At 50.3% G+C, this 26,864-nt stretch overlaps 2 protein-coding genes across 6 annotated transcripts in view; one reads left to right on the top strand and one right to left on the bottom strand.

The window, feature by feature from the left end:
* The window catches only part of CLDN2 (claudin 2), a 40,597-nt gene that overhangs the window by 6,528 nt on the left and 7,205 nt on the right, over positions 1–26,864 (top strand). The window contains exon 1 of one of the 3 annotated variants that reach the window (XM_073885720.1): positions 10,103–10,225. The exons of 1 other annotated variant lie outside the window; for it this stretch is intronic. The gene's annotated coding sequence lies outside the window, so the exon portion shown is untranslated. Of the gene's footprint in view, positions 1–10,102; positions 10,226–23,003; positions 23,045–26,864 lie in introns of those variants that run through there. One more of the 3 variants, XM_073885721.1, reaches the window with a different exon arrangement.
* On the bottom strand, positions 5,039–8,235 carry RIPPLY1 (ripply transcriptional repressor 1). Of its 3 annotated transcripts, none has more exons than XM_073885734.1 (4): positions 8,057–8,235; positions 7,124–7,223; positions 6,440–6,504; positions 5,039–5,869 (listed from the first exon to the last, which is right to left on the bottom strand). In XM_073885734.1, exons 1-4 carry the CDS (start codon positions 8,200–8,202, stop codon positions 5,674–5,676), a joined length of 507 nt encoding a protein of 168 aa, XP_073741835.1. In that variant the 5' UTR covers positions 8,203–8,235; the 3' UTR covers positions 5,039–5,673. The 3 variants fall into 3 exon arrangements, with proteins under 3 accessions (XP_073741835.1, XP_025709489.1, XP_073741836.1); XM_025853704.2 differs by having other exon boundaries at positions 7,124–7,199; XM_073885735.1 differs by lacking the exon at positions 7,124–7,223 and having other exon boundaries at positions 6,355–6,504.

The following is a 26,864-nucleotide window of genomic DNA, read 5'->3' as shown; positions in this document are numbered from 1 at the left end:
GGCTCAGTGCCTGGCGCACCACCTAGGCAATGGGTAGTTCCTCCCTCTGGGCCCAGATTCTTCGGCCAGAAGGAAGCATGCCCAGCCAGGGCCCATTCCACTCAGAGGCCACACAGCACTGAGGGGCAGGAACAGAAGTCCCTCATCAGCCCCTGGCCCCTGGTAGCCCTGTGCCCGAAGAAGCCCAGGGTCTGTGGGAACCTGCCACTGCCGGGCAGGAGGCCCCCAAACGTCCCAACCTTGGTGACACCTTTCAGCATCCCTCAGTTTTTCCTGGCCCGGCATTATTCCTAGACTCTGATTCACTTCCCTCCCGCCAGAAGTGAACCTTTGTTTCTCCCTGGACTCCCACAGACTTAATCCTTCCTCAAGCCTGTAGATTTCATCCCTTGAAAGCGTGGGGTTCTGGAAGGAAACAGACCTGAATCCTGCTCCTGCTGCTTATCATCGTGGGGTAACCTGAGGCACGTGCTGTAATCGCTCAAAAACTGGCTCAGCCGTTTATTAACTGTGTGACCTTGAGCAGATTCCTTAATCTTTCTGAACCTCAGGTTTCTCATCTGTACCTAGCGCTTACGATTCAGGACTGTTGTGAGGATTGCGTGAGGTAATACATGTAAAGTGCCTGGCACTTGGAAGGTGCCATGGATTACCAGCTGTGTGATTTGGGGCAAAAAAGAAAAACACCCAAAAAACCAAAACACTCTAAGCCTCAGTTTTCCTAACTGTACCTTTCCTTCGGGGTTGGTATATTACAAGAGTTCATCCCTGTCAGGTTCCTAGCCATGCACCCAGTCCATAGTAAGAATTCAATGATTATCTGTGGTGCGCCTGGGTGGCTCAGTCAGCTGAGCATCTTCCTTTGGCTCAGGTCATGATCCCAGGGTCCTGGGATCGAGTTCCGCATCAGGCTCCTTCCTCAGCGGGAAGCCTGCTTCTCCCTCTCCCTCTGCTGCTCCCCCTGCTTGCGCGCTCTCTCTCTCTCTCTCTCTCTCTCTCTCTCTCTCTCTCTCTGTCAAATAAATAAATAAAATCTTTAAATAAAATAAAATAAATCAATGATTATCTGCTGTTGTAACTCTTATCCTCCTAGCCACCCTGTTGCCTATTCCCTCTGGATAGGGAAAGCTCCCTCTTCTGACTCAGTGTTATTATCTCTGACCCACTGACCCCCAACCATGCACACGTGGTTATCTAACGGGCAAGATGTCTCCTTTCCTCCCTAGCGCCCTGGTGTAAAAGGGTGGCCCAAGTTTCCTACTCTGACCTGTCAGGGACCTGGTGTCGCCTACTGTGTTTTGGGTTTACCCCCAGCAGGCAAGGCTCAACCTCCATGCAAGCACACAAACCCAGGTACAAAGACCTTGCTAACTCTTAGTTTTCTCATTCATAAAGGGGCATAATAATTGTGCCTACCTCCTAGGCGATCGTGGATGTTACGTGGATAGCAAGTAGATGGCAAAGAGTGTTGTACTCACTCTTTGTCAGGCTTTTGTACCTGGGTTTCTGCGCTTTGCGTGGGGGTTGCAAGAAGCTTTCCCACCTGGGAGTAAACCAAAAACACAGTACCCAACACCAGGCTCCTGACAGATCCAAACAGGGAACTCGGGCCACCTGACCACCTTGTTTGGGAGTAGGATCGGCAACCCTTTTACAACAAGGGGCCTGAAGCAGAAAGGAGACAAAGTGCCCACTAGATGAACACACAGGCTCAGTTGGGGGGGAGGGGAGAGATGGGGGTTGGTGATACCCACTGGGGCAGGGAAGGGGGCTTTCCTTGCCTAGAGACAGAGGAGAATAAGCAGAGAGCTGACAGCTCATTGACATCTGAGTGGAGTGGGCCTATGGGTAAAGGCATCCTGCGGCAGATAATGCGATCTGAACACGGGCACATCTGCCTGCAAAGCCCATACTCTTAATCATTACAATATTAATGCCTGGCACAGAGTAGGTGCTCAACGAGTATTTGTGTAATGAAGGAATTTATACTGCTGCCTCCTTCTGGAAAGTGTTCTCCCTCCATCTTTCCCTGAGCCCATCCTTCAAAGCCCAGCTCAGATGCAGCCTCCCACTAAACTGATGTGTCCTCTCTCCGTTGCTCTTGGGTGGGGGAAACCAGAGGCATTAGTGCTGGGGTAAGGAAGTGTGGGGCGCGAGGATGGGCCAGCTGTCGTGGAGCTGGAGGAAAGACTCTTGAGTTTTGCACAGAGACTTCTCTCCTGAGTCTGTGTACTGGATCTGAAGTTGCTACAAGGACCGGATACACCGATGACAAAGCAACTCACACTGGGCTCTGGTTACTCATAACAGTGAATTCCAATCACTTAGCAACCATGTGTGGGGAGGAGAATTGGAAGCCATTGCAGGGCAGGGGCCTGGGAGGAAAGGGAGACAAAATGTCTGCCACTGACCAATAGTGCGTGTGCACTGAGGAGGAGGAGGGGAGGGAAAGTGAGAGGAGCTCATTCTGACTTAAGAATTACTGCTCCAAGGGTTTTAGGGTCTTTAAGCACCTGAGGATTTAGGGATTTGTAATTCTATGCTATATAATACCCTAAAACCAAGGATATTGGGATTCCAAGGATTTCAAATACCTATAACCTATGGTACAAGGACTCAAGCAATTTTTGAGCTGTGAAATGCGGGGAGCTTAGGACCCAAAACAAGGATTTTAAACGGAACACTGGACATGTTAAAATACTAATCCCCCTTCGACTTCAAATCAATCTTGTTTTAACCCTTGCGACAGCGGTTTCCAAAGGGTCTTCCCAACAATCTAGGGATCCCTGTGGGTGCCTCACAGAGGAATGGAGAGAGTTAGTTTACAAGGGAGAGGACAGCAGGATGGGAATTCTGCATCAGCCATTGTGCCTTCCACCAGGGCAACTCCATCTTCACTTGGTTTGTATATTGGGCTGCTGTACTCAATTCCAAAGAGGGGTGTTCCTGGGGCGCCTGGGTGGCTCAGTCAGTGAAGCGTCTGCCTTCAGCTCAGGTCCTGATCCCAGGGTCCCTGGATCGAGCCCCGCATTGGGCTCCCTGCTCAGCGGAGAGTCTGCTCCTCCCTCTGCCCTGCACTCTGCTCCTGCTTTCTCTCTCTCTCTCTCTAAGAAATAAAATCTTAAAAAAAAAAAAGAAGGGTGTTCCTGCTAAAGCACAAAAAAGAAGTTTTGAAGCCTCTGTCCTAGGAAAAAGGGACCAGAAACCTGCAGAGAGTGGCCCAGGAAGCCACATTTGACCTCTGTTGTTTGTTTGTTTGTTTGTTTGTTTTTTACCAAACACCACAAAGATTCCTCAACTGCTAAACGAAATGGTGCCAGGGAGATCAGGTGGATCAGGATAAATCAGTCATTAGTTGAGTAAACCAGTCATTAGCTGACTCTACTGATAAGCTCTGCTTATCCGTCTGCTATAAAATTAATAATAACCACCACTAAAACTATAATTGTGATGAGTACTAGTGTTTATCGAGCACTTTTACTATGTGCCAGGGGCTGTGCTAAGTACTTTAGATGTATTATCTCATGGGATCCTCACAACAGCCCTGAGAAGAAGTATTAGTTTCCCCATATGACAGATGAGGAGACTGGGGCTCTGAGTGGGTAAGTAACTTGCCCAAGGTCATACAGCCAGAGCACGGTAGAGCCCGCCTTACTTACAAACAGAAACAGAATGGACTCCAGAAATCCCAGTAGCCAAAGTTCAGCTGTCTGGTGGCCTCGATTAAGGAATGAGGTTAAGTTTTGACCAATAGATGGCACCAGCGTGTGTGAGTTTGGTGGTCTGCTCAGGTCCGTCCAAATTCAGGCACTTCGCAGCGAGGGCTCAGAACTAAAGCAGCCCCATCTCAAGTTGAAGGAGGAGAGAAATGGCTAGCATTTTGGTCCTGAATCAGATGACATTAGCCGGTCCTGTTTGTAGCTAAGCAAAGATACGGGAGACCAGCAAGTGGAGGGATAGAGGCGGTTCTTTAAGAAGACCCGAGAATCTTTATCCTTCAACATTTCCTGGGCATGTCCTTTGTACCAGGCAGCGTGCTGTGTGATAAAGTCACATGGGGATATCAGACACAGCCACATAGGGACAGAGGCAGATGCTATGGTAGACGAGGTCCTGAATATATGGGGGCAACCCAACCTGGACTTGAAGGTCTGGGGAGGCTTCTCACAGGAATGGTGTCTGAGCTAGTCCTCTGGGCTGAAGGGGAACTTACCAGACTTACGAAAGGGGTAAGGCATTCCAGACAAAGGCTTAAAGCCACAAAGGTGTTAAAAAACATGACACATTCAAGGACAGGAGCCATAGGCTTCAACTGTCAAGAGAGGAGTCTGAAGAGACAGGCAAGAACCAGGTGATCGAACAGCCTAGAATATCAAATTAAGGACTTCATTGGTGAATATATGAATAGAAAAGCCATAGATTCTCAAGAGGATCTGTGACCAAAAGAAAAAAAGAAAGGTAAGTCCCAGTTGTTGGGGAAGCAATGAAGAGCCACGGCAGGGCTTTTGGCAGGAGCACGCTATGGTCTGATCTTGTGACCGGTGGGGAGGGCACATGGCAAAGGCGCCTGCGGAGGCAAGAACATTAGTTGAGGTAATTGGGACGGGATAGGCATGAGGACCTGAGCTGTGGTAGATACAAAGGGAATCAAGGAGATAAAGTTGACGGGACTTAATAACGCCCCCTCTTGAACCCCCTCCCCGCATGCATACACTCGTCTCCAGAGCTCAACTGAGGTTGTACCTCTGACTTTTCCCCCCAGCCACACTCCCAATTTTCAAGCTGCTTTTTGGGGGCCTTTTTGCTCCTTCCCTAAGCTGCCTTTGAAGTTTAATGGAGCCTGCCTGATTTCACAAGTTGACAGAGAAAGCCTGGCCCCATGCTGGGTCAGTCCCTGGCCCTGGATCCCCATGGAGTAGAATCTGTCAACTGACCTCAGGTAGGGTACTGAATTGGCCTTGAGCTGGTCTCTGACCCTCTGCCTGTGGCTTCACAACATGGCCAGAGTTCAGTTAAGAAATCAGCACAGTTCCAGGAAAAGGGCACCCATCATCTAGTTTATTTTTCTCCTGATTCATTTCATACCAACACACAGACCCCAGTGGATAGCAGGCAAAATGGAGGGAGGTCCCCAAAGCAAGCTGATTTCCTAGATGCCCCCTTCCTCTCCTGCAAGGCTCTTCAGAGAGGTGCCCCCACTTTGCCTGGATCTGATGCTGGTGTCACTGGAGGCGAAGCCAGAAGTCAGGTCTTCTGTGGGGAGACAGGACTCTGGAGCCAGCTGGAAGGCTGGGGAGTCAAAGAACCCCGAAGAGTAACTGGTCCTCTCTGCATGGGCAGCCACTGTCTTGATCTGCTTCTGGGGGAGCTTCAGAAAGCTGGTCTTCCCCCAGAGCTCCTTGGACCCTCTCACTGTCTCACGACAACACAGACAATGAGGTTCCAGAGGCCTGGGTCCACAGGCCAGCTGAATATCACCGCGGTGAGCTGGGGACTCAAGGACCCAACTTACAGTCTAGAGAGCTATGTCTGGAGATTCCTGGCTCATTGATGCTCTAGAGCCTCGCCAGTCATACTGAACCCCAGTCAGACTCTGACCGGTTCAGTTTGGGCACGTCAGGAGCGGGGAAGGAAGAGGAGCTGTGGCCGTGTGTGGGGCTGACCCCGGGACCCTCACACACTCTTCCAGCCCCCTTTCGTCTGTCTCCTCTTCTTCTCCTCTTCTTTGTCCTTTTCTTCTTCCTCTTCCTCCTCTTCGCTGTCTGAGTCCTCATATAGGTTGATGGTTGCCTGGACGGGGAAGTTCTGCAGTAAAATCTCCCCATCACTGTACAGGTAGTCAAAGGAGCGTGCTTTAGGCCAGAAGAGCCTGTGGACAGAGAAGAAATATGGCCCCTGACTTAGGTCTTTTACGTGCAGAGAGGCAAGGAAGGCCACGAAGGGAGTCAACCCCTAAATTCCTTCTCCTGCCTGCAGTAATGAGGTGAAAGGGAAAAGAAGGAAGCAAGCATTGTAACAGAACCTTCTAGATGGTTACAAAATGGCCCCAGGCGGGAAGGTCATATCTGGTGGGCCTAGAGCTGTGGGGAGCCCCTGCCCCGGTATCTGTCAACTCTGACATTGGTCCCATTCTCCCCCCTGCAGCCCCCCACTTCAGAAGTCTTCTAGCCAAGAATTCTCTAGCCCTGTGTCCTCCATGTCCCACTAAGGCTTCCTTTGCTGACCCCGCCCATAGGGGCTTATTCTTAGGGGTCACTGACAGATCCTCCAAAGAAGGCAACCTTGGTCGACTCCCTTAACCACCCTGGGCTTCAGTTTCCTGGTCTAAGAAAGAGCGATCCTGGCACTGCCTACCTCCTCCGGCTCCACAGGGCTGTTCTGAGGACTGGAAGAGCCGACGGGCCTACATCAGGTTCCAAGCTGGGCGCCACAGGCTTACCTGACGGGGTGATGGAACTCAGGGTCAGCCTTCGTGACTTCAGCCCCTGTTGGCCCACCAGTAGCCTGTCCAAAGCAAGAGCTAACATGTCGCTCAAAGTGCATGGCCACACGACTGCCTCCTCCATACCAGGGGTCACAACCCTTCATAAGACGATCTAGAAGAAACCTTAGCCATCTCTGGGGGCAGCCCCTGTCCCCCCCACCACCACAACAAGGGGCTCTATCCTGGTTCTGGTTGTAAAACAAGTGCAGAGTCCTGGGGGTTGTTTGCTTTCCTGCCCCTGTTCTAACACCTGTTTGGAGACTGGCCAGGAGACAGAGTTCTACTGAGCCGCAAAGATTCGGCGGCGGGGGAGGGAGGAGGAGAGCCCTGGGGCTGCATGCCAGGAGACCAGGATTCTAGCACCAGCTCTCCCACAGGCTAGCTGTGGGGCCTGCCCAAATCCCTCCCCTCTCCTGGGCACTCGTCTCTTCATCTTTCCCATTGCAGCAGAAACCCCAGGGCGGCCCTCCTCCCCCAGCTGTTGTGGAATCAAACGTGACCGAGGCTGTGGAGAGGCTTTCCCACGTCTGCAGCCCTGGCCCGAGGGCAGGGGTGCTCTGGAAAGGGACCTGCCTGGCCACTGTGAACGCACGTGGCTGCCTATGCACGTGACCGTGGGCCACAAGGGCTCAAACTCACCGAATCTACCGGTCTCCTCACCTGCCCCGGCAGGTCACTTGTAGAGGACAGCCAGGGCCTCCAGAGACAAGCTCCTCTAGGACAAAGAGGCAAGATCAATCTGTGGAGGAAGGAGAACGGAACTTGGCTCCAATGTGGGCTCCAGGAAGCCTGTCATGAGGCCCCTGAGCCCAGGTCAGTGCTCCTCCCCCCTGCTTCAACAATGTGATCATTGCTCTTGTCACGCTGGTTTGTAATGATCTGTTTACTCGCCGTTGAGCTTCTTGGGGGCAGACTTACGTTTGATCGTGTCTGAATCCCCAGTGCCCAGTACAACACAGTAGGCATTTCACTCATCGGTTGTTGACTGTTACATGCTTAGAGGGATAAAGGAGGGTTGGGTGGAAAATATCTGGCCCCTGGCTCTCCTACTCCAAGAAGTAGAGCTGAGAGTCCTACCATCTTCCTGCGCTGGGGAAAGGGGCCCGAACTATTCCTGGGCCCACTGCTTCCCCACTAGACTCCCAGAGATCCGGACAAAAAGCAAATGGGAATCTTAAGGCGTGGTCAGGGAAGAGACTGCCCCCCAGTCTCTTTTGGGACTTTGGTCCTCTCTTACCCCCTCTTCAGCCTGGGTCATATGGAGGCCACACTCCGTGGCAGCCTCAGTGGACTAAGCCACTTGGCCCACGAGGGCCTGGCTGGTTGGCTTTCAGCTTTGGCAATACCCCCTGTTCCCCTCCTGCCACCCAGAGGGATGAGTGAGGCGAGAAGCCAGTTGAGACACTCCAGCCTGAGATGTGGAAGGGGCAGTCTCTGGGGGCTGTGAGGCCTTGCCCTACCCCTCCACAGAGAGCGGGGGCACCCTGGCCATCTCATCCATTTCGTTGTCCTTCCAATCCCGGGACCCCACTAAGCCCGAGTTGGGGTCGCCAGAGGCCAAGTTCCACTTACCTTTCTCTGCCACCTACTCGTTGTCCAGAGGAGACAAGGGGCGATGGACTTAATAGGTCAAGGAGTGCCCGGGGGCGCTGCACAGGGGTTGGAGCTAGGGCCAGGGCTGGGACCGGGGCAGCAGCAGCGGGAACAGAAGGGTCCATCCTTAGGGGGTCGAGGCCAGGCAGGCCGTAGGGGCTCTCATTTCTCAGAACCTCCTGCATTCTTTTGGCCTTTCCTGGGAGACCCTTTTATAAGGCCTGCCTGGACTCATAAATTATTCAGGGCCGAGCAGGGCTGGGGGACCTGGGAGGAGGGACGAGGATTTAGAACAGGGAGCTCACGGAGGGGGGAGCTGGGTCTCTGGGTATGAAAGCCCTCCCAGTTGAATAAACAGAGAGTCGGTGGGGGGTGAGGGGTTTTCTTTACCTCCAAGTCAGAAAGGAAAACACAGAAGGGGCAAATCACACACCATTTGTGCAAATTCCCCAGGCAGTAGCAAGGCTAGAGGCGGGAAGCTCATTAGCACCCCAAACCACAGAAAGCTGTCAGGCACAGAGGCCTGGAGAGACAGGCCTTTGGCAAAGCCAGTTCCCAGCAAAAAGGGACAGCTGACCCGGCTAAGGCGAGTGAGGGACTCACACATTATTTCGGCTCAAAACCCGCAAGAGATGTGCCAAGTGGACCTGATAGAGGGTGACCGCCATTAAGCATGCCACCTGGGTCAGGAAAATAGCAGGTTGGGGGTGGAGCAGGTCCAGCTGCCTGTGGGGTGACCCTCAAGCCTTCCTTCCACACCCTATGCTCTCTGGGTCGGTTCCTTTGCAAAAGTGCCCAAATCTCCTCTCGGGCCTCAGCAGTAAGTGGTCTGGTAAAGGAGTGTGGGCAGCATTTCAGGGCTTGGAGGTCAGATTCCAAGTCTCAGAGCTCAGCCCCCAGTCCAGGAGCCAGGGTCCTGGCGGGGGTGTGTGTGTGTGGGGGCAGGGGGCGGGGTGAGGCAGGGTTCCTTCTGGCCGCTAAACTGCCTCAGAACCATCCCCGGCCCAGGGGCCTCTGTTCCCTCATGTGTGAGACGAGAGTGCAGGTCCAGTGGCCTCAAGGGGCCCTGCCAGCCTGAACACCCTTTGCTGGGTAAAGGGGTACTGACCCCCGGGCGGGGGGCAAGCCTAGCCGTTCCAGCACAGTCTTTGGCCTTAGCCAGTCTTCTGGGCCTTTGCCAAAAAGCTTCCAGTTACAACCGTTGGCGGCCTCCTTGTGCTTTAGAAGTCCCGGAATATTCCTCCGGAGCCCCAGCGTCCAGCAGCAGCATGGATTTAGCTTCTTGGGTATTCATCCTGGTCGGGTTTGTGATTGTCCAAAATTTGAAACCACCTCAATGTCCAATATTAGGAAACCAGCTACATTCATTAGGGTGAGCCTTTGCCCGTGAATACTAAGCAGGCACTCACAATCAGGCTCTAGAAGGATAGTCATCAGCACAGAAAGTGGGAAAGAACATCAGATCCTAACATCACCTGAGCACTTCGATTCAGGGGCTCCTCTTCTCTCTGTTCGCCCACCCCCTACCCCCTCCCCACTTCGAATTCTAGCCCCACCGTGTGCTCTGTAGCAAAGGAAAATTGGAAACAACATCGACAAATGCCTCACTTTAGAAAGCAGGCTCAACAACTCCTGGAACAGTGAGACAATTGCACATTCAAATTGGCTTGGTGGAAGACTGGGGAAAGAAAACAAGTGGAGACTATCCAGGATGCCGGGGGCGGGGGGGTGGGGGAGGCTGCTTGGAAGAAGGAAGAAGGTGACTGCGGTCAGTTCTGGGAATAAGACTGTGGGAGATTTTTACTTCCTGCTTTGCGCTTTTCTGAACGTCCGCAAAAGTTGCACAGGATCCTGCTATTCTTTGGGCAAGAGAAAATAAAGACATGGGAAAATTAAAAAGAGAGAAGGAAATGCCTATCCGGGGAGCAGAGAACCCTCTCGGGGAAATGACCCATGCTCTGTGGGAGCGAGGCCGAGGCCCATGGCAGAAGCTACAGGGAGACACATTTTGGCTCCATCCAAGGAAAACTTTCTAACAGCCCAGCCGCCACCTAACCCAAGGGCCTGGCATGGCACCAGCCCTCGATAAACAGAGGTTTATTATATGTGTTGAAATGAGGGCAGTGGCATGCGTGGCCTCGGACCGAGGTAAGCTCTCTGGCCCTGCTTTGTGCGAGGCAGGCTGGATCCTGGGTCCCAGGGAGGGGAAAAGGAGGGCTGCTGGGGAGCCCTGAGTTCCTATCAGTCTCTGAGGGCTCTTGCTCAGTTGACCTCCAGAGGATGAGAAATTGCTGGTACGGCTTGGCCTCGCCAGCTCCAAGGAGGAGTGAGGCTGAGGGGGAGGAGCCTGGTGGAAGAAAGGCCTGGAAGGACCGGGGCCTGCGAAGGAGAAAGAAGCCAACCTATTGGCACTCCCCGGGATCTTTTTGACCTCTAGGTGGCTGTGGGTTCCGCAAGCAGGCAGGAGGGAAGAGGGAAGAGGGAAAGGGAGGAGAGGGAGACATTACTCCTGAGCCCAAGCTGACTCAGCCATTGCCACCCATCTTGCCACCTCCGCCCTTGAACCTGTGTTCATTCCTCCTTCCGTGTATGGGAGACGAAGCCCCTGGCCCCTCTCGGTGGGCTCTCCCCAGCCTGAAGGATTTTTAAGGCCTGCAAGTGTCGCTGGACAAATGTGGGAGCCTGGCTGTTTTCCCTTGCAGTCGGCACAGAACAGGAATGAGCAGGACGGCCAGCAGGGTTTGGCAAGGAAAGGCGTGGAACAGCAAAATGCATAACTTCTTGTCAGGTGATTGCGAGCCCACCTCTGTTTCCCCTAACAGCCCTGGAGCACCTCTGGGTTTGGTCAGTGACTGCTTTGCCAGGCCCTTCTGAGAGAGCACCTCCGCCGGTCGACACCCCGCTGGGCACTGCCTGGCAAGGGGAGGGGCGAGAAAGAGGAAAGTGCCGAGGACCCTGCCTCCAGGCGCCTGCAGCCTAGGGAGGGAGGTAAAACCCGCACAAGGGCCAGGCGGACTCCAACAAGCTCTGGTGGGCCCTCGTACCCCTCAGCCACCCTCGAGTGGGCTCCCCTGTGAAGCCCCAACATTCCCCTGGGCCCCATTCCAAACTTCCTTCAGCTCCCTACCATGTTCCTGCCCCACCCCTCTCCTCCTACTTCCCTGAGAAAACAGAGGCCTTCAAGCATGAATTACCTCAGTGCCCTGCCCCATCCCCCCAAAAGTGGCGGGCCGCTCCAACTTCCTTCTCCTCCAGCCCTCCCTTCCCAGGGGACAAGGTGCCCCTCTTGTTAAAGGCTAATCCCTTTATCTGGGCCTTGGCCTCATCCACGTGGACCTCCTTCTCTGGGCCCTTCCTCCAGACATTATTCCCCCTTCTCTTCAGGAAAGTCCAGTTTCCTTATACTAGCTCTTTCCTTTCTGATTGTAAAATGGTGGTCTCTTTTATGCCAGAAAATAAGGCCCCTCCCTCTCCAGATGTGTTTTCTTGCTCCCCTAACAAGTTCTCCCTCTCTCTCTCTCTTTTTCTCTCTCCCCTCCCTCCTTCCCTCTCCCTCTTCTTCCCATCACCCTCAAATGTACCTCAACCTACTACAGTTTGGCCCCCGCCCCATCTTCCTAGTCAACAGGCACCACCAAAGGTCACCAATAACCCCCTAATTGCCAAATTCAGTGATCTCTTTGAACTCTGGGTGTCAAGAGACTGGGGGCCAAGCCCTCTTTTCTTAAACCCTCCTTCTGCTCTTGGCCTCCACGACGACTCTCTCGTTTTCCTCCTGCTTCTGGATCCACTTCTCTTGGTCTCTGTTGCTGACATCCCTTCCTCTGCCCATTGGCCAGACCTGTGGTTCTCAGTTACAGTCCCCGAATTGGGCTGATACACAGTGACCTTTTCAGTGGGTCACGGCAAAACGGGAGACACATCCAAAGGAAAGCTTTTCAATAATCTAAACTTATTCACTTATAAAAAGGACTGTCTTTTATTCTGAGATTATACCCTTCCTATTTGGGCGGGTGGGATAAGCAAAATAGTCTTTCTTTCGTGAAATGATCGCAATGGTGGATATTCGTTTTTTTTCTTTAATGAGGCAACTTGGCAAAATAAAACGTTGGTTTCTCTATGTCAGTCCCGTTAATGTTTGTTGAATGAATCAAAACCTGAGAATGATATTTCCTCCCCCGCAAAACTCCCCCGTACCTACCTCAGGAACCGGCGTCATACAGGCCGAGTCACTCAAGCGAAAGCCTCAACCATTTCTCCCATCTGTCTCCTCCGGGCTCCCCCACTCACCCCATTGTTTCTTCAACTGTGGCCTCATCCGTCCTCTCTCACCTGGACGCCTAGAACGACTTCCAAGGAGGTTTCCCCTTGTCTTGGACTTGGCCTTTCCACTCCATCCTCCCCAATAGCCACCCCAGTGATCTTTCTAGAACACACACCTGAGTACAGTCCTCCTGCACTGGAGAACGTCCAGTGGTTCCCAGTTGCCTAGAAGAAACGTCCAGACCCCTACGAAGGGGATGACACCTGAGGCCTTTCGCTGCCTAAGCCCAGCCTGCTTCTCCAGGCTTCTGCCTCCAGTGGCCTCCACGCACCCTCCACTGCAGCTCCCCTTGACTTGACCTCCTCTCTGTAAACAGGCCATGGCCTTTCACCCCTAATCCTTTCAGGGTTTAGGGCCTCTGGAGGTCTTAATCCCACCTTGTGTCGGGCTTATCGTGGACAACGCTGTGGGTCACAACCAATGGCAGGGCTTAAAATCGATGGAGGGGGTCGGGGCCAGCATCAAGCCAAATGAACGAACAGCGACTAGAAGCGTGGGTCACATCTGGTAAGGATGCAGGTCGTTCTGTGAAACGTTTGCTTTTGTCACATGGAGATGGAGGTGGAGATCGAAGCATGCAAAAATGCACGTACTACGTACGCCGTGCTGCAAAATACGTTTCTAGCTGTGGGTCACGGTCACCGGATTTGCACTCCGGGGCCTACACGTTGTTCTGTGATTCACTTGGCACTGCCCGTGTCACAGTCCTTGCTCTCCAAATGGGTGTAGTCTCCCTGGGGGGCGTAACAGAGGTCAGGTGAAGGGGCAATGCCGGGGAGACCTCTTGGAGGAGGGGGTGGTTGAGCTGGGCTCGGCTTAAGTCGGCAGAGAGAAGGGGACGTGTCATCCTGGCAGGCAGAGCTGGTACAGGAGCAGAGTAAGAGGAGGGAACATTTGTTAAACATTTATGTACCAGGCACTGTCCTAAGCATTTCGCATGGATTAATTTGTCTCACAAACAACCCTATGAGGAAGATACTGCTACAAGCCTCATTTTATAGATGAGATTAAAATACTTGCCCAAGGTCACAGAGCTAAACGTGACCTACCTGGGATTTGAACTCAGGTAGTCTCCGTGCTTTTAACCACTGTGCTGCACCACGGCTGGGGGTCGGGGAAGAGAGGGGGCCGTCGGGGGGACAGTGAGAGCCCAGGCCCTCAGGAAGAGGGCCGACAGTGGCAGGTGGAAAGGCCCAAAACAGGTTCTGCGCTCACCTTGGCAGAGATCTTACTCTTTCCCTCCAGCCTCTGACTCGAGCGGGGGCCCGCCCCTGGGGGTGGGGGGCAGGAAGCCCTAAAAGGTCAGTATGGGGGCCCGGCGGAGGCAAGAAGCAAAGCAGGGTCTGCTCTGAGAGAGGAAATAAGGGGACGGTTCTCTCCCTCACCCCAGTCTGTCCCCAAAGCAAAAATAGCAAATGGTGCATGGGACCTCTGCCCTCAAGTCCAAATGTCCCAAATGTGCCAAATCCTGGACCCAGCCCCTTGGGTTCCTGGGACAGGGGGTCCCCTCTGGAGAACAGTTTGTTGCCGGGTCAGCCCTCCTCCCGCACCCTCTGCCTCTTGGCCCGCCGCTGGAGCCAGGCCGTGACCCATGTGGTGCAGGGCTCTTTTGGCAGACCCCCTCGCAGCTCCCCATTTGCTCCTCATTTGAACCACAGGGGCCTAGAAAAACAGAGCTCCGAGGAAGCAGGAGGGGCCGGAGGGAGGGTGCCTGGGGAAGGTCATGCCCAGCCAGGCTCCTTCCCTCCGCCATTCAGCCCATCCAGCCCCATCCCTGGCTCCTCTGGCCAGCCTCGCCAGCCCCTCTTCTCTGAGATGGCCTCTTTCCCAGCCTGGTCCCGGAAGCCTCTGGAAGATACGGAATTCTCAGGAGTGCATTCTCTTCTCTTTCCCCTTTGGCCTCGGAGTCCTGCTGATCATGCCTAAGTAAGGCCAGATACTGCCAAGTAGTGGCAGGTGTCTCCCCGGGAGGTGGGTCCCGACAAGCTAATGAGAATAGCCATCAGCACCACAAAAATAAGTGAGCATTTATTGAGCGCTTACGATGTGTCGGGCACTGTGCTAAGCACTTCTTTCTTTATTTCTTCATTTACTCCTTCAGGAGATCCTATGAGGTAGGTCCTGTTACTGCTCCCATTTCAAGGTGAGCAGGAAACTGAGGCACAGAGAGATGAAGTGACTTCCCAAATAGCTGGCGAGTGACCGATCTGAGATGGGAATGTAGGCCTGTTCTGTTTCAGCACCCCCAACCCCCACAGGAGACTGTAGAATACAGCTGCGTGGAGGGTGTGATTCCTTCAGTGGTCGCCCGCATGGGCTGCTGTGGCAGGAGGCAGAGGGCAGAAGGGGCCAGTGGAATTGGGTGACCAGTGTCACAACCTGAGCAAGTCTCCCCTGTCCCGTCACCAGTGCTCTGGGGCGGGGTGGAGCCGTCAATGGCTCCACCTTCCAACTACAAAATGGGGCGCAGCTCTTCACTTCGCCCTCACCAGCTGCTGCTATGGATGGCTTGGGCTGCCACTCTAGCTCAGGTCCCTGTCTGCTGGGGTCTGTGTATCTGTGCTGGATCTTCACATGGAAAAGCTTGGGCTCGTGACTCAGATACACTCAGGTGCGTCCCAGCTCCAACACCTAGCTGTGTGGCCCAGGGCAAATGACTTAACCTCCCATTTCCCAGTGTCCCCGTGGGTGAAATGACATAATAAGGGTTCCTACCTCGCAGTGTTGTAGTGAAGGTTTCACGAGAGGGAGTAGAGGTTGTTCAGTCGGACACGTCCTTAGCCATCAGCCTATGTAGCCCTTTATCATTATTATAATTATTCCTCTCTCCCCACTCCATCCCCGTGGTGAGGCAGAGCTTAGGCTTTGGGAAGCGGGCATGAGTTGGAATCCCTCCTCGCTAGTTTACCGCCTAGGTGGCCTTGGGTCAATTAACCAATCTCTCTGAGCCTCAGTTTCCTGGGGAGTCGAGTCATGCCCGTATCACAGAGCTGGAGTTGAGGATGAAATGAGATGCTGTAGGTACATTGGTGTTGATTTTTTTTGTCCGACATGCTTTCAGTTGTTTTCTGCACACGTGGCCACATTTGCCTTCTTACAACTCAGCTTCCACCCTGTTCACAAACCTGCACCAGCAACCCCATGACTGGGGGCATGTGACAGTCACGATTTTCCCTGCATTTTCAGCCTCACCTCCAACCCCACCAGCATTCCCTCTCACTTCTGGTGGGCCTTGCTGCTACACAGGCCCTGCACATGATCATCCGTACCTCCCTGCCTAGGTCTAGAATGCCTCCTCTCTCCCCCCATGATTCAAATTCTACCTCTCCCTTCCATGTCCTCTTGGAACCCACACTGACACCAGGAAGCTTTCAAGACTTGCCATTATCCACTGCCTTTTCATCTGAGCTCCTTTTCAGATGTGATGAGCCTCCCCAACGAGGTGATCAGGGAAGGGGCTTTGTCATCTCTCCTCCCTCCCATTGGCACCTGGCAGAGGACTGGGTCCACAGCACGTTCTCATTCCAATGTGAATGGAAGGTCTTTTGATGGCGGAGAAGTCAGTCCGAGACTATTCAGTCTAGCAGAGCCTTGGGGCTCTAGTGTTGGGTAGCAAACAGCCATGACAGGTGTAAGGGCCACGATGAGATTCTCTGTTAGTATTTTGGCCTTGCAAAGACAGAGCATCCAAAAATCCCAGAAGGGGGCACTTTTAGAGGGTAACTTTTGACTTGGCTGGGACAGCTCAGGAGCAAGGCAGGTCAGGAGAAGAAGGGGTACAGCAGAGGTCCTTGGGGGAAGAAATCTAGAAATTCTTTCCTCCTTTTTATTCCCAGCTGCCTCCTCTATGGGCAGGACAGGAGTTTCATCTCCAGGGGTACCTGGATGACTCAGTTGTTGGGTGTCTGCCTTCGGCTCAGGTCATGATCTGAGGGTCTGGGGATAGAGCCCAGCGTTGGGCTCCCTGCTCGGGTGGAGAGTCCGCTTCTCCCTCTCCCTCTGGCCCTCCCCCCTCCCGCTCATGCTCGCTCTCGCTTTCTCTCAGATAAATAAATAAAATCTTTTTTAAAAGTTTCATCTTCACCCTCCTGCTTACCTCCCCTTCCAGCTTTGGCCTAGACCAGCAGCCCTAAAAGTGTGACCCAAAGACCACTGGGGGCCACTAATATTCATTCAGGGGACTCAGACAAGACTACTTGCATGATAATACTAAGATGTTATTTGCCATTTCACTGTGGTGACATTTGCCCTGATGGAGCAAAAGCGATAGTGGGTAAAAATGCTGACACCTTAGCTCGGATCAAGGCAGTGGCACCAAACTTATATTCATGTTATTCTTCATCACCAATGTATTCCTGGTAGAAGAAATGTCAGTTTCACTTAAGAATGTCTTGGTGAAACAGTAAAGATTATTAATTTTTATTAAATTTCAATGCTTTGAGTACATGTCTTTTCAAATAGTCTGTGTGACAAAATAGGAAGGGTGTATAAAGCACTTCGACTGCGTACTCAAGTATGATGAGTGTCGTGAGGAAAAGCACTTGCGTGATTGAATTGCAAGCTAAACTAACCAGTTTTTCATAGAATGCTCTTTTTAAAAAAGATTTATTTATAACTGAGAGAGACAGAGACAGAGAGAGCATAAGCAGGGGGAGAGGCAGAGGGAGAGGGAGAAGCAGACTCCCTGCCGAGCCAGGAGCCCGAAGTGGTGCTCGATCCTAGGACCTGGAGATCATGACCTGAGCCAAAGGCAGATGCCTAACCATCTGAGCCACCCAGACGTCCCCTCCCCCCCCTTTTTTTAACTTGAAAGAATGATTGACAGACAAACTATGATTATTCAGACTCGGGTCAGTGTTCTGTTGAAAATGAATGAAGTGATTCTGTCATCTCAAAACAATCAACTGATCGTATTTGTTGTCCATGATAACATTTAAGCTTTCAACTGAAAACCAGAATTTTGGAAAAGTTTATCTGTCACCGTGAGCTTGAGAGTTTCTTAATACCCTAAAGACATTTCTGATAAGATATTAATGAATGCAGTTTTTCATCCAATGAGTCAACAATTGGAAGATCTGTATAACTGGGTAGGCCAGTATGTCCCAAATGACTAATGCATAATGTTACCAAATCATGCATAGATACTAGATCCATTCAAAGTGCAAGATAGACCAGTGGGTTTTAATGTAACAGAGTACAAAACATTCATTGATAAGGTTTCAGAGTCAACGTCACAAATAAGCATCAGGAAACTACCACCTGTGAAGTTTAGATGTAGTATCAAAGAATATCCGCAAGGTATTAGTTTTCTACTGCTGCCGTAACAAATTACCACAAACTTAATACAGCACCTACCTCTTATTTCACAGTTCTGCCGGTCAGAAGTCCAGGTGGGTTCACCTGAGGTCTCCACTTGGGGTCTCCCAAGACTGAGGTCAAGTTGTCTTGTCAGCTGAGCCGACCCCTTAACTGGAGGGTCTGAGGAAAAGGTCTGCTTCTAGGCTCACTCAGAATGTTAGAAAAATCCAGTTTCTTTAGGTTGTAAGTCTGAGGTCCCCGTTCCTTGCTGGCACTCTCCTTGGAAAGGACTCACATGACTACATCAGGCCCACCTGGATAATTTCTCTTTGCCAGATAACTACTGGCATGATCATGGAAGTAATAACATCATGAACACCTACTCTCAAAAGGGGAGGGAATTTATACACAGGTGAATGTCATTTGGGAGTATTAGAATTCTGCTTAAAAAGCTATTTAAACAACACCTGTCTCTATGACATATTTTTGTGAGGCTGGATTTTCTTCATCTATTCTAACCAAAACAACACATTGCTACAAACTGAATGCAAGAGCAGATATGAGAATGCAGCTGCCTTTTTATTGAGTCAGATACGCAACAGATTTTGCAAAAATGTAATACAATGCTACTTTTCTTGCTAATTTTTTTGGTTTGGAAAATAGTTATTTTTTCATAAATATATGTTACCTATTTTAACATGCAATGGGTTTATTGTTTTAAATGTAAAAATAAATAGTTTTGGGATGCCTGGCTTTCTCAGTTGGTCGACCACGTGACTCTTGATCTCGGGGTTGTGACTTCGAGCCTCACATTGGGTGTAGAGACTACTTAAAAATAGAGTCTTTTTTAAAACTCAAAACAAAACAAACAAAAAAAGCAGAAAAAGATCTACAAATGCAGAGAACAAACTGATGGTTTCCAGAGGGGAGGAGGTGGGGGGGCTGGACAAAATGGGTGAAGGAGAATGGGAGATACAGGCTTCCAGTTATGGAATGAACGTCGCGAGAATAAAAGGTACAGCATAGAGAAGATGGTCAGTGATAGTGTAATAGTATTGTGTGGTGACAGACGGGAGCTCTGCTGGTGGTGAGCGCAGCATAACGTATAAAGAAGTTGAATCCCTATGTTGTACCCCTGAAACTAATGTAATGTTGTGGGTCAACTATATTACAGTAAATAAACAAATAGCTTTAAAACTTATCAGTTTTAATTTCTAATATGTTAAATATCAATAGACATAACCCATAAAAAACGCCCTATTGGAGTTTTCAATAATTTTTTTAAACTAATACCTTTTATTTATTTATTTTTAAGTATACATGTATGTCATTTTAATATTCTGCCTGACAGAATGTGGAAGGACACATAAAATTCATGCTTTTGAGTGTGCAGTTCCACGAATTCTGACAAATGCGTAAAGTTATACAACCATTCTGTAATGCTTCCAACACCCAAAGAATTCCCTGTGTCACAGCATTGTGGTCACCCCTTTCCCCCACCACTAACCTCTGGTAAGCACTAACCTGGTCTTGTCATTTCAAGAATGTCACGTACATGGAATCATACCAGAAACAGCCTTTTGAATCTGGCTCCTTTCACTCAGCACAATACATTTGAACTTCATCCATGTAGCTGCCTGTATCCATACTACATTCCTTTTCAGTGCTGAGTAGTATTCCGTTGTGCAGATGTGCCACAGTTTATCCATTCACTAGTTGAAGGACATTGGGTTGCTTCCTAAATAATTTTTCAGGGTGTAAAATCATCCTGAGACCACAAATCTTGAGAGATGATGGTAAGAAAAGGTAACAGAGGTATCATTTTTACATGGGAAACAAGTAGGTGGATGAAAGAACCATATATGGGAAGTAGAATTGAAAGGATTTGCAGATTGGATGAAATGGGGTATGGAGGGTCAGAGGAAAAAAAGTGAAATTAAGTCTAATTCTGAGGTTCCTGACTTAAACAACTGGCTTTCTCAAACGGAGAAGACTGAGGTTTTATTTCAAAGGGAATCAAGGAAACAATTTGGAGATGTTGAGTTTGAGATGCTTTTCAGTTAGCCAAATGGAGATGTCAGGATATAGGGGTCTGGCTTTTAGAGGAAATGGGCGATTTGGAGTCATCTGAGTACATGAGAGATAAATGGGACCTCCAAGAGTGGGAATGTAGAGCCAGAAGGGAGGCAGAACTAGGTCAGGCTCTTGAGGAACACAGATTTCTCGGAATCTAACAGAGGAGGAGGAGTCAATGAAGAAGTAGCCAGAGATATAGGAGGAACATCAGGGGAGAGTTGTATCACAGAGGTCAAGAGAAACAAGGGCAAAGTGATCGGGGCACTGAGTTACGCTTAGCGGTCAAGGAAGTTAGGGACTGAAAGGTGCCCATCAGGGGCGCCTGGGTGGTTCAGTCGGTTAAGCGTCTGCCTTCAGCTCAGGTCATGATCTCAGGGTCCTGGGATTGAGGCCTGCGTCAGGCTCTCTGCTCAGTGGGGAGTCTGCTTCTCCCTCTACCTTTGTGCGTGCTCTCTCTCAAATAAATAAAATCTTTAAATTTTTTTTAAAAAATTTAAAAAACGAAATGTGCCCATTATATTTGATGACATGGGGTGGGGGGGGTCATTTGTGACCTTGAGGAGAATATCTTGGTTTGGTGGAATGATAGGGATGGAATGTCTCAAATCCTCTCTCTGCCCAAGGTCCTAACTCCTTCTCCCATTGTCTTCTCATCCCTGCCCCTTTTGCCCCTAGAATCTCTTATTTCTCATTCTAGACTTATCTCTTTGTAGCACCATCTCCTCCCTCTCCCTCAAGACCTTGCTTTATACAGACCTCTCTGAGATTTTTTCCTCGAAGACTCCTACCTCTCCTTCTGCTCTCTTTCCTAACCCATCTCTCCCCAGACCCTCATTTTCCTCCCTTTATTATGTCCCGGCTCATTCTTCTCTTGAAGCAGATGCTGCTTTTGCCCAGACTGCTATTTTTTGCTCTTTTTCTCAGGCCCCTCTCCATCCCTCCACCCATCCAGGTTCTCTGGCTCTCAGCAGGGGTCTTAGTTGGTGACTAAGGAGCCTCGCAGACTCAACACTGAAGAGTCATATTCTCTGGCAGGATTCCACCAGGATGTGACAGTGCTGACCTGGAGGAAACACGGTGTTAAAACCGAGTCTTTGAATGATTGCCAGTCTGCTAACCACATCCTGCCAACACAGTGCCCTCATCCGCCCTGGCACCTGCCACTGAGATTCTGCCTTTTCCTACCCTCAATTGCACAGAGTCACTACGAGCTGATAAGGTGCCCCTCTACTACAAATTCTATCTTTCACTCAACCGAGGTTTTGCACTTGCCAGAATGCTTTCATATTCATTAGTCTGGCCTTGGGAAGTCAGCAAGGTGAAGTCTGGAGAAAGAAGATGTGAAGACTTGCCCCGGGTCACACAGCTGGTTAGAGGATTAGCCTGCTACCCCTCCCACCCCTTCAGTTTTGCTTGCTTTCATGCCCCCCGAAACTCCCCAGGCCTGAGCTCAGGCATGGCTGCCCTTTTAGCTTGTTGCAGCCTGCCAAGGGGTAACCCCTGGAGAGGCACCTGCGCGGGAGCATGGCCAGGGGGTGGTACCCCAGTCACACTTTGCAATACAGTTCTGGGCCCCTTGGAAAAGAGGAAGATTTCTGGTTTGCTTCACTGAATTCACAGTAGGCAACAAATTTGACTGTTTGCTTTGATATGACTTCAAAAATGGAGTACAGAGTAATGAGTAAGAGTCAAGGGCCAGAGGTGGCTGGATTTGGTGCCCAGACCTGGCTCTGCTCTGCAGTAGCTCAGTGAGACAATGTATATGAAAACCCTCAGTGGAGTTCCTGACACCCAGCGAGTGTTCAATGAACAGTGGCCACTGGCCTTATCATTTTTCCGTAGGAATCCTTGGGAGGCAGTTAGTGTAGTGTACTGGAAAATTTCCTGAACCAGACACCTAGGGACTCAGAATCCAGGTCTAATTATCACTGCTCAACTTGCGATGCTGGCTGATTCGTTCATTGCATCTCATCGGGCCTAGACTTTCTCATCTGTGCATAGTAATGGCAGCCCTAGTTTTGCAATACATTGTATTAGCTTTTAAAGCTAATTCCGTATCATGTGCAAAGAGGTTAGGTTACGGTGAAAACACGGAAATAACAAAAATGCCTACTAGCGAATGGTTAAATAAATTATATTTCCATATGACAGAAGACAATGCAGCCTTAATGAATGATGAAGATCCGTTGTTTGATGGGCATAGAAATCAGGCCATGTCATAGCATTGCATTGCTTAGAAATGATAGAAGGTTAGGGAACTGTAGGGTGTAATACGATTCAATCATGGAAAAATATTTCTGTTCATGTCTTCTACAGTACCTCAAAATGTTAACATGATTAGCAGTATATCCCTTGCCGGTGGTATTATGAGAACTTCTATTTTCCTCTTCATATTTTATTTTCGGAGTTCTTTGCAGTAACATCTACTATGCTTCTAATCAGAAAAACAACAGCAAACAATCAAAAAAGCTCTCTCTTGCTCCAGTCCGAGAGGCAACCCAGTCACTGCTCTCTGCTCCACAGAACTTTCGAGATCCCTAAATGGCATGGGTGGGGTACGGTACTGCTGTGCATGGGACTAAGGGGAGGCCCATGGTAATCACGGCTGCTTCAGTCCCACTTTGTAGGAAACTGCTCTTTTGAACCCACCAGAGTCTGAACCCAGAGGCCACATGTTCGCCTTTGCACTTTGGGGGATCAACCGCAGGGGTGGGGTAGGGCTGGGAGCTTGCTGGAGAATAAAGCTGGGTGAAAGAGTCCACGGGGCTGTCTGCAATGCAGAGCTGCTTGGGCACTGGCTCACCAGGGCTGTGTTTATGAGGCTTACTTCCTGCTGGGCCTCAAGGCCCATAGCCAGGGACACCTAATGGGCCTAACAGGAGCCCCCTCCTCGCCCCCGCCAAAGCTGGAATGTTCCGAATTCCTCCTTGGGCCAAACCCCTCTCCCCCCAAGGCCTCTCCTGGGCTCACAGAGATCACCACACAAAAGCCCAGCTGGAGTTTTTGACAGGAAAAACACAAAACTCACCAAACTTTTTTTTAAGTACCTCAATCTTCCACAGACTCCAGGGGTTTAATTCTGATCTGTAATAAGTCTCTGACCCAAGGCTGAGATTTGCAGATGGATTTTGCAAAGCTGTGGCTAACAATTAGAAATCCTTTATCACCTCAGCCTGGGGCCCCTTGCACCTTGCTCCCCTCCCTCAGGATCCTTTCCTCCCTCTCCAGGGCCATACATCTCCTCCAAGGCTCTGCAAAAGAACCACCTCGTAAGTGTCTCCATTCTGATTTATTTGCTGCCTCTTAAATTCACCTGTGGGCTCTTGTTTCCTAGTTGCTATCAGTTTGGCTCGTGGCGTCGCCAGGCTCGGCCATCTTGGGTTTCTGAGGGAAGGGCACGGGAGGGAAAGTTCAGGTGGCACTTGGGTTCGTAACATTTGTTTCCTCAAGGCCACCACAAAGTTTCCAGTGTTTGAAGCTACAGGGCCAGAGGAAGCACTCTCCAAATCAGATAATCATTTCTGAATGGAGCTTTTGAGGGCAGAAGGACTGAGCTACCGGGATGGGAGGAAAGGAGCGACAGTTTACTCCTGTGCCCAACTGGAGGGGGATGAGTAGGACTGGGGGGGGCGCCCCCCCAGCCAGCTTCAGTGCCTGCTTCGCCCTGAAGCCTCAGGGGGGTCAGCAGAAGGCGGATTTCTGAATGAAGTAGTAGTCTCCCCCCTCAACCTCTTAAATAACCCTTCCTCCACGGGTCTGTAAGTCTGTCAGCAATTCCTTCTTTGAAGGAAATCCTGCCATTTGCGACAAAACGGATGGGCCTTGAGGGCACTATGCTAAGCGAGATAATTCTGGTGGAGAAACCAAATAACTGCGTGAGTTCTCGCCTCTTGGTGGAATTTGAAACAAAACAAAACAAAACAAAACAAAACCCAAGCTCCTAGATAGAGAGAACAGACCGGCGGTTGTCAGAGGTGGGGGTGGTGGGTGGTGGGTGGTGGGTGGGTGAAATGGGTGAAGGGAGTCAAAAGGTATCAACTTCCAGCCGGAAGATAAAGAAATTCTGGGGCCATGAGGCACAGCGTGGAGACGGAAGCTAGCAAGGCCAGATTGTATGTTTGAAGGTGGCCAAGAGAGTAGATCCTAAAAGTTCTCATCAAAATAAAAAGAATGTGTAGCTATGTGTGGCGAGGGATGTTAAGTAAACTTACTGTCAGGATCACTTTGCCATGTAGGCATATATTAAATCATTCTGTTGTACCCCTGAAATTAATACAGTGTTACATGCCAGTTACATCTCAATACAAAAAGAAAGTTCTTCTTTGGACTGAGGCGTTATTCTCTTCAAGTGTCCTCTCGGAAAATGGAGCTGGAAACAAAACATTAACCGCCTTTATAGCTCGAGAGATTGTAGATGATGTCTGTTCTCTAAATTGGGCCTGTGTTTTCTAGCATGGTAAAGTTCGAGCACTTTCCTTTGATGGTCAGGACAAAAAATGAACTTCTTTTTAAAGCAATTAGAAAATCCCTCAATCTGGTTGTAGTTCCCTGAGCCGATCCATCAACTGCTCCGAGGACACACCTTCCAGAAAGTTAAGGGCTTCAGGGGAATGGCTTTGCCACTTACTAGAACCCTCAGCAGCTGGGGGCGAGATGCAGAGAGGAGAGCAAGGGTCTCAGATTCCTGCAGGGGAGGGGGGGGACTGTCAAGTCAGGGGCTGGAGAAATGAGGCTGACTGGCAGAAGAGGGCTGTGGTGGCCTCCATCACCCCCCAGGACATCACATCAGCTCCTTCTTTGAGCCTGAGAACCCCACCTGTCTTATCCGGCTCAGTCTTACGAGGCCCCAAAGAAGGGGTGCCAGGCACAAGACTCTTGGGGCAAAACTAGGGAAAGGCAGGGCAAGTACCCAGGCAAGAAGGGGTTAATTCAGGAGCCGCTGTCAGTCCTGACCCTCCTAATCCTCTCCTGCCTTCCAATCCCTCCCCTAAGGAAGATTAGGTAAGGATCCTAAATGAAGCCTTCTTGCCCAGCCCTTGGGCCATGGAGTGTGGTGGCCTCATGCCCAGAAGACAAATTCAGCTGTCAATGCCTAGAGTTTTCTGTTTCTCCCAACCAGCCAGGGCTGGACTTCTAGGAGGATCACCGAAAAAGAGGAATTTCCTTTAAAGCTGCCTGCTTCTAATAACAGCTGTTCAGTCTTCTATATTTGTCAACGTGGCTTCCTGTCCCCATTACCTTAATTGAGACTCAAAGGCTTGGAGATGAGCAGACTAGCGCCTGGACAAGTTAAGGGGACTTCCTCACCAGGTTCCAGGCAGGACTGAGACTCGAAGTCAGTCCTGATTCTCAATCAGGTCAGGGCTCTTTCTCTAAACCATCTACTGCTCATCACACAAATGAAAGCAGAATCTAGCCTGCCCACTATCCAACCGCCTGCTATTTTGTCCACTCCTGCTTTCCTGACCCTGGCTGAAAGCTGACCTCCTTTGGCCCATCTCTCCCCTTTGAATCAGCTCCAACAATGGGTTCTCCCTCCTGCCCAGCCATGCCAAGACAGATTCTAGAGACGCCCAGTTTCAGTGATGGCATTTTTAAAAAAAAATTCTGTCTTCCCCAAGCTACTTTTCCTACTTATGCCTACTGAGTCAGGACTGACTCTGGGGAGAGGCTCTCCTTTTGGGGACACTGCTGACTCTCATGGGAAACTCAAGCTGGGCTCTTCTGCCACCTTCCCAACAAGGCTGAAGCAGGAGCTGCTCTCTGGGAGGCAGCGGGTCTGCTCCCTAAACACCTCAAGGTAGCTCACCAACACTTGCTAGAGACCCACACATAGATCGGAAATACAAAGGAAAAGTATGTAACCCAGCCTGAGTTGGAAGCAGGCGTCCAAGGAAGGTTTCAAGGGGAGGATGAGTCCTGAAGGATGACCAGCAATTAGCCAACCAAATGTTGGATAGTAGAATAGCATACTCAAGGGCTTAGAGACAGAGAGAAAGGCAAATTCAGAGAAATACACCTGTTCAGGTATGGCTGGATTGTGTGTGTGTGTGTGTGTGTGTGTGTGTGTGTGTGTGAGAGAGAGAGAGAGAGAGAGAGACAGAGAGACAGAGAGAGACAGAGAGAGACAGAGAGAGACAGAGAGCATAAGCACGAGGTTGGAGGTTATTGGTTGGAAACGAGGCTGAAAAAATCAGGAGCCAGACAATGGAGCGCTTTCCTGGTTTCCTATTCTAGGGAGTTTGAACTTCATCTTGAAAGCAGTTAAGAGGCCCTGAAGTTTTTAAAAGCACGGCAAGGGGGCAGGGTGGCGCTTAGGTTTAGATTTCCATTTTAGAAAGATCGTTGGTTACTGGGTAGATAATTGATTGCAGAAGTGGAATTAGAGACCAATTTGGGGTGCCTATGAGATTTCCAATTTCAAAATGAAGTTTAGGTAGTGGAGATAGAGAGAAGTGGATGCATTCAGAACATATTTTGAAGGTAAATCTCATAGGACTTTATAATTGATTACATGTCAAGAAGAAGAGAGGAAATCAAGGCCGCCTGGCTTGAGTTGCTGGGAGGGATGGTCCTAGTGAGATAAGGAACACTGCATGAGGAATAGCTTGAAGGTAGTGAAGAGAGCAGATGATTTCAGCTTTGCGAATGTTAAGTTGAGATGCCATGAAAACATTCAGATGGGGTCATTCCAAATGCAGGTGATTATACAAATCTTGAGTTCATGAGACAGATTGATGAGACCATCCTTAGAGAATGTGAAGAATGAGAAGTCAAAAAGTCCAGAAGAAACCCTGCAGGGAATAGTCAGATTTATACAGAGGGCACAAGAAGAAAAACTTACAAAGAAGACTTAGAAAGGGGCATGTGCATTTGCAGCGACGTGGATGGAACTGGAGAGTGTTATGCTGAGTGAAATAAGTCAATCAGAGAAAGACATGTATCACATGACCTCACTGATATGAGGAATTCTTAATCTCAGGAAACAAACTGAGGGTTGCTGGAGTGGAGGGGGGTGGGAGGGATGGGGTGGCTGGGTGATGGACATTGGGGAGGGTATGTGCTTTGGTGAGCGCTGTGAAGTGTGCA

This window comes from Callorhinus ursinus, unplaced genomic scaffold, assembly GCF_003265705.2.
Source record: "Callorhinus ursinus isolate GAN/ISIS: 27379988/994484 unplaced genomic scaffold, GSC_fseal_2.0 scaffold65, whole genome shotgun sequence".
In the NCBI taxonomy this organism is placed as follows: Eukaryota; Metazoa; Chordata; class Mammalia; order Carnivora; family Otariidae; genus Callorhinus; species Callorhinus ursinus.
The sequence above is the reverse complement of the archived record's forward strand: the minus strand, read 5'-3'. Positions and strand labels throughout refer to the sequence as shown.

Coding starts and splice junctions, on each gene's coding strand:
- RIPPLY1 (XM_073885734.1), bottom strand. CDS start 8,202: ATGGACCCTTCTGTTCCCGCTGCTGCTGCCCCGGTCCCAGCCCTGGCC. Junction 7,224..8,056: donor CGAGTAGGTGGCAGAGAAAG/GTAAGTGGAACT, acceptor CTTCCTCCACAG/ATTGATCTTGCCTCTTTGTC. Junction 6,505..7,123: donor TGAGGAGACCGGTAGATTCG/GTGAGTTTGAGC, acceptor TGCTTTGGACAG/GCTACTGGTGGGCCAACAGG.